General features: G+C 41.8%; 1 protein-coding gene across 5 annotated transcripts in view; it reads right to left on the reverse strand.

Moving 5' to 3' along the window:
* The window catches only part of nfic (nuclear factor I/C), a 75,127-nt gene that overhangs the window by 45,440 nt on the left and 9,641 nt on the right, over positions 1 to 20,046 (reverse strand). For all 5 annotated transcript variants that reach the window (XR_014593845.1, XM_083940369.1, XM_083940370.1 and 2 more), the window contains exons 2-4: positions 11,919 to 12,089; positions 11,571 to 11,747; positions 8,929 to 9,112 (exon numbers count right to left, since the gene is read on the reverse strand). Coding sequence is in view for 4 of the 5 variants with exons in the window: in XM_083940369.1 (XP_083796495.1) it covers positions 8,929 to 9,112; positions 11,571 to 11,747; positions 11,919 to 12,089 (532 nt within the window). In the remaining variant the exon portion in view is untranslated. The remainder of the gene's footprint in view (positions 1 to 8,928; positions 9,113 to 11,570; positions 11,748 to 11,918; positions 12,090 to 20,046) is intronic.

Below are 20,046 nucleotides of genomic sequence, written 5' to 3' on the forward strand. Positions count from 1 at the left end.
AAAGAGGTGTAAGAATATTCCCTTCCTTGACATTTTGTGGGTGTATTTTGTTTATGCATTAGACTTAAAAAAGCTAATAGAGCTTGTGGAATGTAGAAAACACATCTCCCAGCTGAAACCATGGCGCGAATATATCAGCAATCACCGTTTGTTGACGGTGGCTGGTTGGAAAATTACCACATAAGGCCCAAATCTTCGCCTTTAGGAAACGTCTTCTTCCCCAGCACTGGGGTTTGTGCTGTCTGAATTCAAGTTTCCACAGCAGCTAACTCAGGGTCCATGTCCAGCGGTGCCTAATCAACATTAGTCTCCTAGCCAGTGGGGAGTGAGGAGGAGGGAATGTATAGACCCGTTTATAAAGTTTAAGAAAACGTATACACAACGGTTTGAATGATATCTTACTAAATGTTCTATTTTTTTTGCCAACATTCTTTTTTTATTGTTTTCACACATAAAGAAATACAATCACATGTATTGAACAAACATGTCAACCCCACCCCCTCCCATCCCAATTGTTCCAATTTTTGGTTGGGGAACTAAATAGTTATAGTCCATTATATAAGAGTAAACAACAACAAAAAACAAGAAACATTACTGTATAATTGAATATTGCAGAGGGCCACTGTTCACACGTCTCCAGGCTCTTCCATCACATGTGGCAAATCCGTTCGTGATATATAAGAAATAAAAGGATCCCAGATGTGATGGAAATGATGCTCTTGTTGTTTTAGTGTGAAGGTGATTTTCTCTAAGGGTAGTGTGGTAGATAGCTCAGAAAACCACCTGCTAATTCCTGGTCTTCTGGTATTTTTCCAGGATAGAGCTATTATTCTTTTTGCAATTAATATACTCAAATCTATAAATAATCGTTGATTTTTTTTAATTTTCAAATTCTCTGAGTACAAACCTAATATAAACAGCTGTGGGATTAAAGGTAGTTGAATATGTAAAATATTTTGAATATATTGTTTTACTTCTTGCCAGAATTTTTGTATTTCTGTACATTGCAAAATACAATGGAAAAATGTCCCCTTTTCCCTCTCACACTTGATACAAGTATCAGGAATAGCACTATTATATTTATTTAGCTTTTCTGGAGTTACATACGATCGCATCAACCAATTATACTGCAGTAATTTTAGGCGGGTGTTAGTAGTTCTTGATTGTGCTTTAGCACATGCCTCTTCCCACTCAACCGCCGAGATGTCTTCCTGTAGATCCTCTCTCCATGCCCCCAGCCTTTCCATAGACGTTTCTGTACATCCCTCCACCAGACATTTATACATTTTGGAAATTAGACCCTTCCCTAAACAATTCGTATTCATTAGTTTCTCTATAACAGACATTACAGGGATATCTAATGTTTGATTTTGTTGTGTTCTAATGAAATTTTTTAACTGTAGATATTTGAAAAAATGATTACGGGGTATATGAAATTTATCAACTATTTCTTCAAATGACATCAGCACCTTTTGCTCATTGTACAGATCTCCTATTTTCCCCAGCCCCTTCATAACCCAAGATTTAAATCCCCCGTCTGCTTTTCCTGGTGGAAAGGAGTCATTCCTCCATATTGGGCTGAAGACAGAGAGAGAGGACGTTTCTCTAAGATATTTTTTAACTTGATGCCACACTACAATCATGTTTTTCACAATAGGATTTTTTGTAGTCTTTTTAAGGATTTTAGTGCTTGCTGAATACAGGTATGTAGGGAGGGGCAGACTTAGTTTGAGTTCCTCCATTTCTTTCCAGAGAGGAGCATCTTTTTCTGTGAAGTAGAATAGCAATGTTCTCAGTTGTGCTGCCCAATAATACCAGATTTTAAATGTTCTATTTAACACTGTGTGAAACAGTGACCGGCATGTGACCAGAGTCACCAATTAGTATGTGACCAAATGTCTCCCCTTCTGTTCCTGAGCAACTGTGTTGAATAATGGACAGAAACCTTATGACATCACAATGGAGTTGACCTTTGACCTTTTGGATATAAAATGTCATCACTTTCACATCATTTTATCCAATTAGACATTTGTGTGAAATCTCATATGTATTTAACGTACAAATTCTTGAGTTATAGACAAAAACAGGTTTTGTGAGGTCACCTAGACCTTGACCGTTGGCCTCCACAATCCTCGAGTGGACGTTTGTGCCAAAGACATTCCCTCCAGGGGCTCCTGAGAAATCGCATTTACAGGAATGGGATGGACGGACGGACCAGAAGAGGACCGTTAGATTAGACATGCCATGGCTACTGCTGACACAGAGGTATAAAAATGTTAACTGCACTTAAAAAAAATAAGGCTGGTTGTAACCAGAGTTAACTTTTGCTGGCATATTGATATTTTACATGATGCCAACAAGGTAGATGCTGTAATCATATGAGGTACAATCACCTTTGTTTAAGGGCGCACTCACACTGTCGTTCTGTACTGGGCCAAAACCGTTTTTTCAGCTAAAGCCTAGTACGTTTAAGCAGTGTGAGTGCACCCGTTCCGCGCATAACAGCCGACAGCGGGCCGCCCACGGCCCGCTTGAAAGAGGTGGGTTTTATCGGAGCCGTTTGCACATGTACGAGCGCAAGCGTGCGCACGTGTACGAGCACGAGCCCTACGGCGGTAGCGTTATGTGCGCCTGTTCGGACATAGTAAATAGAAGGACGGACCATGCGCGGACATTTAACAATAACAACAATGGCGGTGAAAGCTTCACGTTGATGTGATGCGGAGGTGGATTGTTTACTGCAGATTTGGTCGATGAAAATATTCAAAAACAGACAAGACGCACAAAAACTCTGAGGTCTGTGGAAAGATTTGTAAACAAAGCCACACACACGCGATCAATGCGTGTGACGTGTTACGGCGTGATGGCGTATGGACAGCAAGAAGTATTGACCGAGGCTCAGGCAGTGTGAGTACAAACGGGGCTGGGGCACGGGGGGAGAGGGAGGGGGGACAAGTACCCTAAAGCCCGGGTCGCGGTGCGGAAGGACAGTGTGAGTGCGCCCTAAGGCTCCGCCTACAGGCTCACACTTTGGGGCGGCAGTAGCTCAGTCCATAGGTGACTTGGCTGGGAACCGGAGAGTTGCTGGGTCGAGTCCCGTATGGAGCGTGGACTGGTGGCTGGAGAGGTGTCAGTTCATCCCCTGGGCACTGCCGAGGTGCTGTTGAGCAAGGCACCGAACCCGCAACTGCTCGGGACGCCGGTCACTGGCAGCCCCCTCACTCTAACATATCTCCATTAGTTGCATGTATACAGGTCCTGTTTGTGCATGTGTGTGTATTTTGGGGCCTGTGTGTGTGTGTAAAATGAAAAAAATAGAGTGAAAATTGAATTTCCCCATTGCGGGACGAATAAAGGAATTCTTCTTCTTCTTCTTAGCAGGGACACCAGATAATGTGATAACAGTAAGGGCCAGTGCAAACAGTGGAGCACACACCACCACAGCGTTACCGGATGGCTGGCTGCGTCCTGTCTTTTCACCTTTAAATCACCAGAAACACTTTGCTGATATCTCTGTTGGGATCTCCACCTAATTGACCATCAATCAAAACACAACGTTAGGGCTGTAGCCAGGAATGTTTTTGGTCTAGGCCCAAAACTTTATGACAGAGGGAAAAAAAACTATAATCATCACAAAATGCAAATAACTAAATCACAGACCATACTAACACAGGCTGCTTCTGCCTGTGTGTGTGTGTGTGTGTGTAGCTATGGATGTCTAGTTTTTTTTATTGCCAGACATGTCTCTCCCCAGTGCTGTGTCAGCGCTGGATGTATGTGCTGTTCTTTCCACTGCTGACGCTGCCTGCTCCCCCGGGCATGCTGAGCTCATCTCCCCCCTCAGCACCGGACAGCTCTGATTTGAAATATCATCGTGTAGGCTTATGAGACGTTTATCAACATTTATCCTGCTTTAAAGCCGTTGAACAGCCAGCTTACGGTTTTATGTAAAATAGACATTTTGTTTTGTTCAACATGTCTGTTTTGAATGGACTTGAGAGAGCTGTGACTTCATATTATGCATCCGGATAATTTAACGACCTGTTTTAATCTTCCAAGGCCAATGTGAAAGACAGCTAAAGATCTTGCATGCACTAAATGCCAGTATGAACTTAAAGGATCCTTTTCCCATGTAAATCCAGGTCTTTGTCACTGCAATGTGGGCATCGTGTTCGGATTAATGCTGTTTGGCTTTTTCTGTGGTAGAAGTTCCTGCAGAATGGAGCCAATATAAAGTAGATTTTTGTTTAGTCTCAACTGATTGATGGGTAATCTATGAAAGTAATTGTTTGTGCTTGTTTGTGGGTAATTTCAACCATGAAACCCATATCATAGATGACATAAGTTAAAGTAGGGGTGTACGGTAGGAATTTGGGCTACGGTATGGATTTTGACTCTACCGTGTAACCAGCAGAGCAGCTCTGACGTAACCATAAAATTGGTGCTGACCCGCCCTGCAAGGGAATATTTCCCGGCACTTTGAGTAGAAGCCTATGCGAAAAAGTATTCCATGGCCGCAGTGGTCGATGTTGACCGCTGTCCTCTCTCGCATCTTTGTGCAACACAGTCTCAGCACGTCAAATACTGGTGCACTGGGAGACTTGCTCCATACGCTGTATGCATAATGCTCTCCGCACTCCTGCTAGATGGACTTCATGTGCTTCTTCATCACTCCTCTCTGCTCTGTTAATGGCTACATCACAACCAGTATCTCTTTCTACTTTGAAAAAAAAACCAAAGGGTTGACAGAGAAAAAAACGCCAAGTCAACGGTGAATGGACAGAGAAGTATTTGTTTATAACTGTGTAACTGTGTGTGTGTATCACTGTGAAGCCTGTGTGTTTACTGTGCAATGAGTGTATATCAGTGTGAAGAAAAAAAAACTAAATTGGTAAAGTAACTAGTAACTTAAGTAATCAGATAAATGGAGTGGAGTAAAAAGTAAAACAGTATTTCCCACTGAACTGTAGTGGAGTAGAAGTATAAAGTAAAATGAATATAAAATGAAAAAACAGAGCCTCAAACTTGTACTTTTAGATAAACATAATGTGATATAATAATGTTGCTGTCAGTGCTTCAAATTATACCGTGACATAAATTTTAGACCATACCGTACAGTTAAAGGCTAAAGAATACTTTTTGCACAATTTGGAGAAAAGTGAGAAGGTCAAAACACCTGATAATACCTAAATGGTTGTCCAAATCTCAATATACGATCATCAAGCTGCTGTTTTTTTTATTTGTACAACACAAAGTGGCAAATATTGCAGCAGTTAAATAAAAATATACATTTACATTACATTCGTAAAGGCTCCACTGCCATCCATCTAACCCTTTTGAACTAGACCAAATGTCTCTCACTTCCATAATGAAATGGACTCTTTTCTCCGCTAAACACGGGAGATCAGTATTAGAGAACGAGTTACTAATACTTGATTTATTCTGAAATACTGTTATTTTTTACTGTTCATAATTTGATAGAATATCCTCTGTGACTTTTCCACTGCTGTACTAGCATGTTTTTTTTAATAACCAAGGCACTTCAACAAAAACCTTTATTTTGTGAAGAAAACAGTAAGTAAAATCAGAGAACCCTTCCAGATTCCTCCCAGTTATTGATGTTAATCTGCACCTGGTGACAATTGACTACATTGTTGGACACACCCTGTTTAAGAGACTGTTGAGTGTAAACAAATTTGAAAATTTGAAACTGGGCCTTTGATCCATAAATTCACGTGACACAAACGGAAAATATCCTTTACCCACATGTTGTTTACTTTCTGAGCTTTGCCTCATTGCCCAATGTCTGATTGGTTGATTTGGCCCGTATGCTGGTGATAGACAGATGATTTATCCAATCAGCAACCAGTATTTTTGCCCCTTCACAAAAGATCTCCAAACCCGAGTTCCCAGATGGATATGCTGAGCAAATGAGAATCAACCCATCTGAGTCAGGTTACAGCTGCATGGCAGGGTGAATGCAAATGTTTATGTGAACCTCCTTGGCCAGAGTCCAGATCTAAACCCCATAGAGAATCTCTGGAAAATCCTCACTGTTTTTTTTTTCACAAAATTAAGGATTTGGTTGAAATGCCTTGTTTATTTCTAAAAAATAAAAACAATATGCTAGTACAGCAGCGGTATATATAGCCACAGCTGATATTCTATCAAATTCTGAACAAAAACAATATTTCAGAATAAATTAAGTGTTAATACTTTGTTCTCTAACTTTTTACTATATGTACCGATACTATTTTAGATATTTACCTTGACTAAAGACATTTCTGACATTGACCAAAGCATACAACATCTAATCTAATTTAACTTCTAAATCTTCAAAAGGGGGTCCGGGGCTCCTAGAGGGTTCTCAGAATGCAGGGAAGTCACCAAATTATTGTTTGATATACATATATATTCTTCTTGAAAAAAAAAAAAAACCACTGATGATAGGCTTACTGGCCATCCACCGATACAGTTAAGCTTAAGGATTCAATGTGTCTTACACATGTTTTATAATCATGATCTTTAAATACATGAATAGGTCAATAATTATTATTTCAATAGCTTCGTATTGTTTGTACCAAGGTATGTGTATGAGCTTCAGGCCGCCCTGTTATTCTAGGCCCAGTTTAATATGTTACTCAATACCATTACAGAGCCCATTTGGAGTGTGCCCATTCTGAACGGGCTGATCGCTCAGAGTGTGTGACCATTTAGAATAGGTGCCTGTTTGGACCCAGTAAGTACCTTGGCCCCTGAAAGCGCAGCTTGCAGTGTCGATCAGATAAACAGTTCTTGAAATATTCTAAGCACAAACAGAGAATCCTTCCTTTATAGTTAGATGATGCTGCTACTTTGCCACCTATTGGTCAAATGGCATTATCATGTCTACACGACCAACACATGTGGTTGCAACAGCTATATCATTAGCCGACCAAAACTCCATTGGTCCATTGGTCGCAGGAAAAAAAAAGGTACACAGTATTAGAGCAAACTCTGAGGGCAATAGAGAAACTGTATGAAACAGCTTGGTCCTGGGATGTTCTGTACCAAATCTGGTAATGATTGCTTAAAATTTGTAGGACGATCGAAAAAACTAATTTGGGCACAGTTCAAAATGGTGGAAAATCTATCTGAACACAAATGGCAGTGGCTTATATGAACAGATTCTTCAGGAATGAAAAAAGGAAAGTTTGTTATTATAGAGCCACTCCCTGGGACTGGACCAGGACCAGGACAAGGACCAGGGCCAGACTGGGACTGGTCCAACTAACTGGTGTGGAGATCCAGGTATTTGATTCGATGATATCACTGCAACCCTTTGTACTCCAAGTGCCAACGACCGTCGTCAGAGTGACAGTCGTTGGTAGGAAGTAGGTTTGGACTTCGTTAGTGCTCTATTGAGTCTTAACGACAGTGATTGGAGGCACAGGAGGCCATTTGTGAACAGTTGTTCTTTGAGGTTAGATTGTTGAATCTCCTGAAGGGATGAAAGGGCAGCATTGTAAATTGGAGATAAGTGGTGTCTCAGACCTCCTCCTCTCTTTAGTGATAGTTTCTCTACTTTTGCATAGATGGCATCTTTTACTCCTATTTCTCTGTCCAGGATGTGGACATTGTTGTCATCAATTGTTGTCATCATTGTTGCCCTAAACAGGAGAGCTCACTCCTCAGGCCTGGACTCTGCTGTCCACGTACATCTCAAGGAGAAAGCCCACTCCTTTGATGACACCAATGTCCACATCCTGGACAGAGAGGAGTAAAAGAAGCCATCTATGCAAAAGTAGAGAAACCATCTCTAAACAGAGGAGGAGGTCTGAGACACAACTTATCTCCAATTTACAATGCTGCCCTTTCATCCCTTCCCAGGAGATTCAACAATCGAACCTCAAAGAACAACTGTTCACAAAAGGCCTCCTGTGACTCCAACGACTGTCGTTAAGACTCAATAGAGCACTAACGAAGTCTAAACCTGCTTCCACCAACAACTGTCACTCTAACGACGGTCGTTGGCACGTGGAGTTGTGAGACGTTAAATACCTGGATCTCACACCTGTTAGTTGGACCAGACCCAGCCTGGTCAGATGCGTACATGAACTGATGAAGCCTCTTGGATGAGAGGTGAAACATCTTCCTGACAAATAACCAAGACCAGTTGCTTTTGACTGAAATTGCTTTGGGGATAACGATGACCTGGACAAATGAGAACATTCACAGGCTTACACAAACCTTTACCTCATGAAGAGTGCCCCTGTCTGAGGCTGTACGGTCTACATCGATTCCCTGTGCATGCAGATGTTCTCCAGAAGTTGATCAAGATTATTAACAGAGGGGACTTTGTTCCCAACAGACGCTCAGTTTTGGTTCACACTCTCACAATGAACAGCATGCAGCTGCCTAGCTTAAATTAGTGAAAAAGTAATGTCAGCTAAGCTAACACTGCTTAGCTAGCTCATGTTATACGCCTCTATCAAGGCTGCCATGGTCGCACACAGAAAATTAACTCAATGTGGTGTTATTATGAAATATAACGTAATGTAACGTACGACCACAATGTGAACGTCAAGTATCTGAGTTCATCAGTGATGGAGGTCAATAATTACAAGCAGGTAAAAATTTGTGAAGGTTACAGAATAGATACATTTATAATGACAGCTCCCATTCAATCGTGCTCACACTGGAGGGAGACGCCACCGCAGCAATGGCGGCTTGTTCACCTCCCGTACTTCGCCGGATTCATCAATAATGGTGACAGTAGAATTCATCACCCCTGTCAGTAGGGTCCAAACATTCAGCACAACAGCCTGATGTATTGAGTCAGTATTGAAGTTTTACCTCAAGTATAGTGACTCTCCCTTCACATATGATGGACAAGACAGATAACAGGCTTTGACGTTGCACAACATGAAAGTGTGTGTCTGTACGTACCTCTCTCTTGTACGTAGTAAGCGAGGTAGAGATCAAGCTCTTTGACGGAGACAGAGATGTGTCTAGGCTGGACACAGAGGATTGGATTGGAGCAGTGGCCTCCCTTCACCAGCCGCTCTCCATCTGTGCTTTCCAATGGTATGCCTTTAAACAGGATGACCATCACCAGGTCCAACCTCCACACCTTGGAAAACACATAGCACAGTCATTATTGACTGGAAACAGCATGATTCTAAACTCCTACTTTATGACCTAATGTCATTTAATGTCCTTTTTATTTCACCTGCAGCTGTGTCTAGAAAAACACTGGTCTGAAGTCTGAGTAAGGTGACACATTCTTCCTTTAGAAATAACACTTTATATGTAGGATAAATGTCACACTGACACTGATGTGTAATATGATGTGTGTCTGTGTGATGGAGACTCAGAAGGGACAGCTGTGTCAAAAAGGACACAGTTAAACATCAGAACACACATTAATCGTCATCATAAATGGTTAAAGTGCTTTCCCAGGGTGTATGCAGGAATTCTGAGGTTAAATCCAATACATTTTAAGACCTTTTTAAGACCCTTTCCAGACATTTTAAGACCTCATCACCACTTCAACTTCTACATCAGCGACACACTTTAACTTAAATTTACTACTTTGTTCCCACGCAACGATTCAATTCATGCAACCTCTTTGGACAATTCTACATACTGGCCCTACAAAAAAAGTTTAAGGTTTTTTCTTTCTAAGGCCATAATTGTTCCTCAATTAATTAATCAACTTTTAATACTTTCTAAGACCCTGTGGACACCCTGTTTCCATAGACATATGGAATAACATCTACAATCTAAGCTCGTAATTTAACAGGGTTTGTCAAGAAAACGTATCCACTGAATTAGAGACGTCTCTTTCATCATGTAAGTCAAAGGGAAAAAGTCGTTTTGGGCCCAATGGCATCATGTGACGGCGTTGTAATTCCAAAGGTAAGTATTGTTAAGTATGTCTACCAGTTCTGTCACATTTTTTCCAGTTAATCTTGCAGACTGTCACATTAATGAGAAGATGGCTAGTAGAAGTTGATATATATATGAAGTTGTGGTGCAAAGAGATGCCCACAGAACAGAGCAGCTAAGGACCATCAGGTGATCTCAGCAGACCTCGACTGCTACGCTGCCAACTGCAGCCTGTCACTCCTTCTCAGTCTGGTCTACTAAAGCTCCACACCATGCTCTGATAAGGGTGGGGAGCTTTTGGTGTCTCACGATTCGATTCGATTCGATTCCAATTCTTGGTGTATATGTAGTCATGCTTAACTTCCACAGTTTTTTAGTGTATCTCAATTCTCAGTGACTTCAAAAATAAAAGTGCTATTAAGATAGATACAACTATACAGTAGGCTAGTAGCTGCCTTATTTCACAGAATCCTGGCCATTTCCAAAATAAAATTGTACAAAAGTAATACTGCAAAACTGGTATTTTGCCTGTTTTATTTTTTTTATGCAATATAATATTATAATGTACATTATATTTTGAAAGACCTTTTATCCTGACATTGCACTGTGAAAGGTTCTGTTATTATTATGCAATTAACCCTATTTACATATTTATTTGGTATTTGGGCCTGTTTGTGTGACACTTAATTCTGAATACCGAAAACCGGACGTGGACAACAACTTGTATTTCATATGGTGTAAATACTTCATCTCCTCTCTGCAGGTCAGAGTTTTATATGCAAAATGAGACAGAATGACACCCTTCATGTCAGCTCAGCTCTGAGCAGTTATAATGCATTTACCATAAATGTCAGAATACGGGCGCACTACAAATATAGAGCCGGCTGGTTTGACTACAGAGAAGTGAATGGCGGCTCACTTAACCACAGTTGGTGTTATTTTTGTTTATATTTAATGACTCATGTCCAGCTGCGTCTTCACTGGAGGTTGTGAAATCCAAAGCTGACGGGCGGGCTGACAGTGACTGACTAGCCGCGAAGTGCCCATGGTCATATGGAAAAAGAGTTTGTAAAAATCGATTTTTGGAAGTTATGAATCGATTATGAATCTTAGAAGATAGGAAACGCGATTTTTACATGATTCAATTTTTTTGCCCACCCCTAATGCTCTGTGTCCACCAACTACCAGGTGTTAAACCCAACGCTCGCAGCTAGCTTCCAATCACAATGGACAGTTAAACCAATCAAATCATGGGTGGGTGGGATTAAACGCTCAGCGCCGAGCCCCGCTCATTCGCAAATCTAAGGTTACCATCTAGACACAACCGGTGCATGGGTCACACAAACACTAGACTAGAGTTGGGATGCAGAGTGGTGTGAAGGTAGGAGCTGCTGTAGGCTCCTGAGAAATCATTACTCCTCACATTGCTCTGGTTAGCTACTTGTTTGAAGAATGGGACCCTGATACGATATGAATGCAGATGGGAAAGTGTACCTTCATAACATAAAAACATCTATCTGATTATGATGTAACCTAACTTTAAGCTTCCCTGGCCTCTCTGCAGCCAGAAGAAGAAAAAACTATGCATGAGTGACATCTGCTTTTCATACAAGGGTTTACAATATCAACGTGTACTCATTCTGGTGCAAACAGAAATGAGGAGCAAACTACTGGAACTGGACATGTACTGTTTAGTTTACCTTGTCAGCTTGCCGGAGACAGTCTATGCGTCTCATTTTGCCTTTCTGGTCTGGGTTTGAAAGGACACAACACGCAGCTTTCTTCCCAGTGATTGACAGGACAAAGTCTTCTCTGCATTCAGGTCTGATGTCCTTTCTTAGCTTGGCCAGGAGACGGCTGGCCCACTTCTGTTTCACCTAGGAACAGAACAGTATTGTCAGAAGTCATTGTTGAATAACGTATTATTTATGTATGGGAATATATCAAGTAAAGTAACATGGTAAACACTGAAAAATGAAATGTCTTCAGCTTCCTTAATGATCAGCTGACATATTTCTACTATCCACAGCTCAAATGATCCATCCCACCTCTGCCTTCTCCCCCAGCAGTTCGTCTTTGACGGCTCTCTCTTCTTCTTTGGTCATCCTTTTCTCATGTTTTTTGAAGTACTTCCTTTTCCTGGCCTGGAGGTTGAACCATGTGTAGGCGAAGGCACGGACCTGGGGCAGCAGAGCCTCAATGAACGGATGGAACTCATCCTACATGACAGACACACAGATGAAGGTAAATACTCACACAACAATCAGTAATCAACCAAACTTTGACCGCAGCATCCTCAGCTCCGACACGTAGCAGAAAGGACATACGTTTCTGCTTTAATCAATGTCACAGCGCAGATACACTTCAGTGGTAATCAATACATGCTTCACTCGCTCTTTGTCGACATAAGAGCGGCTGTGGCTCAGGAGGCAGAGGTCATTGGGTTGGTGGTTCTACCTGTGGCTCCTCCTGTCCACATGTTGAAGTATATTAGACGATATTAGACAATCTGCCAAAGCAGAGAGATCGTAGTATCATTCTATCCACTGCTGTTCTCTGCTCTGCACAGACGCATTTTTTTCCTTAGCCAAATCATACTATTGGTTAGTCCGTCTCATGCATCCCCATTAAGACACGCCCATCAACCAATCATATCGAACTGCAGGCAGTGACGAGGACTTCTCATCAGAAAATGAAAACAAAACTACCGTGCCCTAACAGCACACGAGCGTCAGATCTTCGGCTGTTCAGTCTGACGTAACACCCTTTCAAAATAAGATTTCAAGGTCCAAACGCTCCGTCAAAACAAAACAGACACAACGGCCGAACATGCGAACAATTAAGATCACCTCTTAGGTCAGTGAAACATCTTTTTCATCCATAAGAAAGAGGTAAAATGACAATTACGTTGTTTTTTAAATACTCAGATATGTTCAAACAAGGGGGAACATGGCCCTGTGGCGTTGTAGAAATACGAGGCTTGAAACAGCTTGGACCCGGAAATTATATTTTGAAAGGGTGTTACGTCACGTCTTAACAGCCGGATAGCGCTGCATCAGTGCGTCAGCCCACACTTATTCACAGAATGTGTGGAACAAGCTGTAAAATATGCGCCTAAAAACAGATAAATGTCCCGTTCACCAGTGGACTACTAATGTGTTTTACTAGGAGCGAGAGTGTCACTCGCCTTTCTGCCCAAACCTGCCGCACACACACACAGTCACACAAGGTGCGCACGTCGGATGGTAACACAACAAACCTTTTCAACCAAAGAGACAACATCCTAAATCGTCTGATTATGATACTGTGAGGGGTCCAACCACACCACAGCCAGCAGAGCCAACAGGTGCTTTAGGTAGTTTTTTGTTAGATGTCCACTGTACCTGTTACACTGATTCAAATCTGTTCAGAAAGGTTCTTTGGCCTAAATGCTCTCTGGGCTAAAGTCTATTTTTACCTAGGTTAATACTTTGGTTGCACTGTTCAGTAACTTGCAAAATAATAAAAAATCCATGATAAAATGGGGGCGACCGGTGGTTGATTGTTTAGAGCAGTCTCCCCATGTAAAGAGGCTGATGGTCCTCGAGGCAGCGGGCCCTTTGCTGCATGTCTCCCCCTCTCTCTCACCCCATTTTCCTGTCTGTCCTATTAAATAAAGGCTTGAAAAACAGCCAAAAAAAGAATTAACTCGTGATAAAACCGTGATCGGGATTTCACTGTAAAAAATTTGTGATATGATATTTTTTGCCACCCCTATGTTGAAGTATCCTTGAGCGAGACACTGAAGCCCAAGTTGCTCCCTAAGGCCAGGCCAGCGCCTCGCAAGGCCCCCTTTACCATCAGCGGTGTGTGAATTAGTGAATGAGAAGTCAATTGTAAAGCGCTTTATGTGTTAAGGTGGAAAGGTCTTAGGTCGCACTCAAACTGTCCATCCGTACCGTGCCCAAGCACGTTTCACGGCTAAAGTCTAGTTCGTTTGACCAGTGTGAGTGCAAACCGGTCACGGACCGTCTGGGAGAGGTGGGCTTTTGTAAAGCAAGTTTGCACATGTACGAGCACGAGCGTGCGCACGCATACGAGCACGAGCACGAGGCATGTTTACTGCAGATTTGGTCGGATGAAAATATTCAAAAACAGTCGCACAAAAACTCTGAGGTCTATGGAAAGATTTGTAAACAAAGCGAAGCATCGCGATGACGTCATCAATGTGCGTGTGGCGTGTTGCGGCGTGATGACTTATAGGCAGCAAGAAGCATTCGCCGAGGCCCAGGTAGTGTGAGTACAAACGGGCCTGGAGGGGGGGACAAGGACCCTAAAGCACGGGGCACAGTAAGGATGGACAGTGTGAGTGCGCCCTTATACAAATACAGTCCATTTACCATAACAGCAAAGCAAAGTGTCTTTTAGGCTTCAAGTGTGTTCCTTCATATTTCTGCATGTAACTGCAGTGCTGATGTGCTGGGCTCTGCTCTGCACAGCAGTACAAAAGATGAGCTGTGGTTTCTGAAAAAACAATGTAAGCTCAAGGTCCACTTACTCACATGTGCCACAGTTTCTGACCATATCACACAGTCTGACTCAGTGGTGCTCAGTTGTCACAGAAGTGTAGATGTTTAAACTGTCCCTTCTGCCCTGTAAAAGACTCACTGCACTAAGTATGAACTCAGTAATAACACGAGTTATCAGATCACAGCTTTAGGCTTTAAGTATGGAGGTGAGGATTGGTTTAGAGAGAAAATGACACCAAAGCAAGCCATAATCTATCACAGATGTGCCAACTGTTCATTTGTAGGGACTGCAAACAGCTTTTGTTGTTCAGCCTTTGTTGGGCGGCATTATTCTGAGCACTTTCAGGATCATAAAATATAATGGATAAATATCATGGGTCCCACTTATTTTAAGAAATCATTTCCAGGAGAAGAAAATACAGGAGAGCTCACAAACAGTCATATAATTAAAGCAGTAGTAATATTGATGTATTGACACATTAAACCTGCTCAGGGATCTGAACAATATAGACGCTGCAAGTCTGTTCCGCTCTGCAGATTGGCTGACATGAGAGACAAAATGAAATCCACATCTGTAAACCTGCTTTGAAGAGTCATACCATTCATTTTAGCCTGAAACAGCAGACCTAACTATTTGATAAAGAAGATAAGCCCAGGATTGCCTGATCCCACCACACAGTGTGCATACAGTAGTTAAGTTAGCCAAGCATAAACTGCCAGATGTATCGCAATAACTTTATAAAAATGACTTTCCCTTAATACTGGACCATAGTTCTCATGTAATTATCAGGTACAACACTCAGTGTTTTTTAAATGGGAAAGTGACGGTGTAACTCTTCCTCCGGTACAGTAGGTGGAGCTCCACCAACATTCAGCTGGACTGAATACGTGTTTTTTCCCTGTTCACCGTTGTCAAAATCACAAGCGTGGGGAAAATGGCCGACTTTTGGGCAGAACTACGACAGAAACGGGTCTTCTTGTTAGTAATGTTAGTTGCCATGGTGAAGTCCTCCCTCGCTTTAAAGGTAACGCTCTATTGTTGTTGGGTTTTTTCACGTCGTTTTTAGCACCGTTGCTTCCTGGTTTATTCTTTTTCGGGGTCAAAAGTCACTGCCGTGGAGTGGGGAGGGGGAGTTATAACCCACAGAGCATGCTCAGACGTGAAGGCCGATAATAATCTGGTTAAGATGTTTACATGAACGAATACTCAGGTTACTGAGGGAGTTCCCTAGGTCTGTTTACCGGGTATGAGAACTCAGATTTTACCCGGGGTACGCTGTTTACATGGAGAGATCAGGTTTTTAAACTGCATGACGTTTTTTTATCACAAAATAAAGGACTGTTTACCCCAAAAGCTACCAGCAGCCGTAGTTCTTAGAGACTTTTTCAGCTCCTGCTTCAGAGTAGATACTCTTCCAGCACAAGAGGAACTCATAGTGATGTAAGTGTATGGTGATTGGTCCAAATGTAGGTGTACATCAATGACTGGTCGGCCAGCTCCCATCACAAGACACAGCACAATAACAACAACAGATGACTCAGAAAAATCATTTGAAACTGAATGACATTACATGTGACTGAGACCGAACACTGGAAATGGACCCCAGGGGCCAGATGAATCAAAGTGTGTGTAGAACCACAAGTGAAACTCTGCTGAGGCACATAGAAATATACATACCTATTGTTTTTGTCAGACTTTGGTGTTCAAAGCCCTTTTAAATTCCCTGGTCTATATGATTTGACATGATTAAATTGTGATCCTAACAAGAACCAGAGGGCTGGGCGTGTTATCACTGCAATGCGTAGTTAGGCACAATGGTAATTTCCCTGTTTACTCTAAAAAATCCACCTATCAATCCAACAAAACACGGTCTTTGGAACTTTGGAAAAGTGTCAGGGGGCTCAGTTAGAGTCACTTTGTTAGGCTGGTTGCCATGGAGAACGAGTGCCCACCGAAGGCCTTCATATCTGCCCCAGTCTACAGATAAACTAAATGAACAGTTTTCAGATCAAACATTGTTTTCATCCGTGACATAAAATAAACTGACAGTCTACGTTGCAGCAGATTTGAGTCTTTCATTCAAATCAATTATAGCTGATCACTTTATTTTGTAAAAAGAGAATGTGGTAAAGAGAATGTGGTAAAAGTTACCAAGGTCCAGATCTAGGAGACCTCAACGGAAGCTGGCAGTGACCTCAGGCGCTCTCTTAAAGAGGAACTTTAAGCGTGTGTTGTGAGACTCAACACACTCTGGGCAGGAGAGCCGAAGTCTCCATGTTCAGCTCTCAGCACTTTTGCTACTAACTGAATCTTTGTGGGTTGAAGTACAGTCCTGTGTCCCTGTTTGAACTTTCAGATATCTGCTTTATTTGACTGTTTTTATTGTGATGAATTCATAGGAAACAAATGGGTTTATCCGTTTTACAGTCACAGCCTTGGATCAAGTAGCCCTAGTCACGGAGATCCACATCTCTGCAGCGCAGGGCTGGGTTGGGCTAAGTTTACCCTACATGTCTTTCAGATCACTGTACTGTTCACACTGTACTACTTGCTGGCGTTGTAGGGGTTGGGGGAAAAATAATTCTTGGATGTAATTTGCATCTAGTAAATGAATCTCTTTTAATTATGGGTCATTGCGCATATACCATGTATATTAAACGTATTAGTCACAGTGAAGAAAATCACGTATAGAAAGAGTTTGCATCAAGATGCATCAATAATCATTGTAGGAAATATGAAATTGTAAGTATTTAATACAATAAGTAGTATTGTTTGATTATTCTAGATGTTTGCATTATCTACGTCAGGTTTTGAAAGCATTTTTTTTTGCAAGTTCTTTCTTTTTTCTTGTTTAGCATATTTTGTTTTTCTTGCATAATCAATATTTTGTTTTGTTTATGTATTGGGCAACACTGTGGCCTCCTGGGCTTATTTAGGTAGGCAGGTAGGTATAGAACCAGCATGCACCTGGGTGGGCCTATGGTTTTTACCAGAGCAAAAGGATGCCATGATTGTTTTGTTCCTTTGATTACCTGTTTTTTGAGAAATAAATGATAAGAAACTCCAAAACTTTGCACGGAATGGGCTTCTTTTACCACACGCCTGGTGCATCAGTGGTGGCCTACAGGTTAGAGAGGCAGCTTGTGACAGGTAGTCAGTCCAGTCCCCTGAACTGGCAGGATAAATCCATACACTGTATAAAAAAATGGACGACCTAACCCTAACCCTAACCCTAACCCGTCGAGGTCCGTTCTCTCAACTTGATCCAATCCTCGCCTACGGGAGCCGCTATCTTGTCAGACCTTGACTCCGCCTCATTTCCTCTTACCAAAAAAGGGCATGTATGTGACGTTGGGGGGAGGGAGATACGTCCATCTGACGTTTACCTCCGAGGAGAAGTGAGGGCCAGAGAAGCCGCACCCCTAATTACTCATAAACTTTAACCTCCAATAAAATAAAAACTAGCCTGGAATAAAAAAATTCACCCTTCTCAGTGTTGTCACGGAGATATGACCTAAACATACAGACTAGAATGTTTTTTTGTCCCAGGCCTTAAACAGGTTTAATGATGCTGTGAAAACAGTCTGTTTAACATGGGGGTCAATGAGAAACTGCTCTATTATGAAACCTGCCCCTATTGGACACTCAGAGAACTGACGTTTTTGCCACTTTCTGATTGGATCAACCAGGAAGTCACTGTGGTGGGGACTTGGATAAATCTGGGTGGGTAAAGTGAAAATCTATGCTTGCCCCTCTTTTAAAACCACAAAAGGCCTCATGCGCCGATTATACTCCCAATCAGACGTGTACACAGACAGCTGTGGACACCATGGAGCGTATAGTTCTGTTTAAACTATTAGCTAGCTATTAGCTCCACACATGCGGGGCTGCATGTGTCTATGCAGTCACTTCCTTGGCTACATACAGGCGGTCTGCTGGGACCCTCGCAAACATGGATGGATGACGACACTTGCATCACACTGACCGAACCAGACTCTCTGGAAAAAAAAGGTATAATTCTGGCACCTCCCAGGTGTGACTGTGATCAGGGCTTTCCTGAAAATGAGAGCATTACTGCCAGTAACATCCCCCACCCACCTCCCCCGAATACATAAAGGTGATTCGTAAGTGAACAATAAAACACCAATTTGCAAGCATCAAACAAATGCCCGTTTGCCTCTGATCTGGGGCTTTGGACAATATAAACTAATATAATAAAGGTCTTATAGGGATAGATCTGATTCTTTTTTAAGTGTGGTTGTATAAGGTACTGAATCTTAGTTAGTGTGTTACCTTTATTAGATGACAGAGGGCATGACTGCTGCAATGGATGAGGGCAGCAGCTAAACATACGTTAGACACCTAAAAAAATCAATATCAGTTAAAGGTTAAATATGTAGAATCTTTATTAAAAGCTATATATTTAAAATTTTAAAAAAAATACACCTACAGGGCGTTTTGAGGGGTACAGAATGAAAGTATTGCTTTTCCATGAAAAAATATATTTAGTCTGAATTAATATTTAAAAATCTTTCTGTCCTGTAGTGTTTCCATGGTAGCAGCCAATAGCGTTGGGCATTGCTGGTTGCCAGGGATGTCTGTTGTTGGGTGCAGCTACTGTAGGCTGGCACTGGGTTGAAATGGAGTTAGCCAATCCTGCAGCTGCTTCTTTGTCCCAGCAGCTGAGTGAGCGGAGACGGGCAAAAACCAGAGTCAATATAGGCGAGCATTCACTCCATGGACTGAGAGAAAGGAGAGAAACGCCATTAAAACGCACGCCCAAAGGGCTATGCTTCTTCTTGATCGCTAACATCACTTTCATCTGAACTTAGCTGGAACGGCTAACACTAACCGCTGACACTAACTGTCAGTCAAACTCCTCTAATCCTCGTTTTTATGGTGTGATTTGTTGGCAGGGGCGGGTTCAAACAAGCTCAAACAGACTCCGGTCTCCTGTTGCTACTGGGCCGGGTCTGACCAACCTGGCAACCCATCCATCCATCTTCAAGGGTTGCGGAGGGTGGGAGCCGTGCTGGAATTCTTTTTTTCTTGTTTGGACTACTATCTTGAGACATTAGATGGCGGTGTTCTGCTCATTCTTCATTTTCAACCTTTAAGTTTACGCCATATTTAGAAATAGCCATTTTCAGTGTTGACCTGCAGCAGGTTTGTAACTTCAGTGTGCGCTAAAATCTCCTTTCCTAACCCTGTCCTTTTAAGAGAACAAAGAAGGGAAAAACACAGTATACAAAAGCACCTGTGATTTGTGGACTGAGCTTGAAATCCATTTAGCCGACCGCCATCTGCTGTAGGTAATACTGACTATGGATAAGTACCTAACACAACCACACTTCAAAAAATCGGAACTATCCCTTCAAAACTTGATTTTACACCCTCTACAAGGCACATGAGTAGCTAATAATACAGCAGCCACTCAACAAATCTGCAATTTTGAGACCCCAATGGATCTGGGTCATCCAAAGCTGCTACACTTCCTGTTCACTTTTGAATCGTATAGAAGAAAACATTGTTGAAAAAGACGAATATATATATATATATATATATATATATATATATATATATATATATATATATATCGTGTATATATATGCATATAAACAACTTAATATTAAAAATATTGGTACTGGCAATCAAAAACTAAAAGCA

This window comes from Echiichthys vipera (assembly GCF_963691815.1).
Source record: "Echiichthys vipera genome assembly, chromosome: 3".
Taxonomy (NCBI): Eukaryota; Metazoa; Chordata; class Actinopteri; order Perciformes; family Trachinidae; genus Echiichthys; species Echiichthys vipera.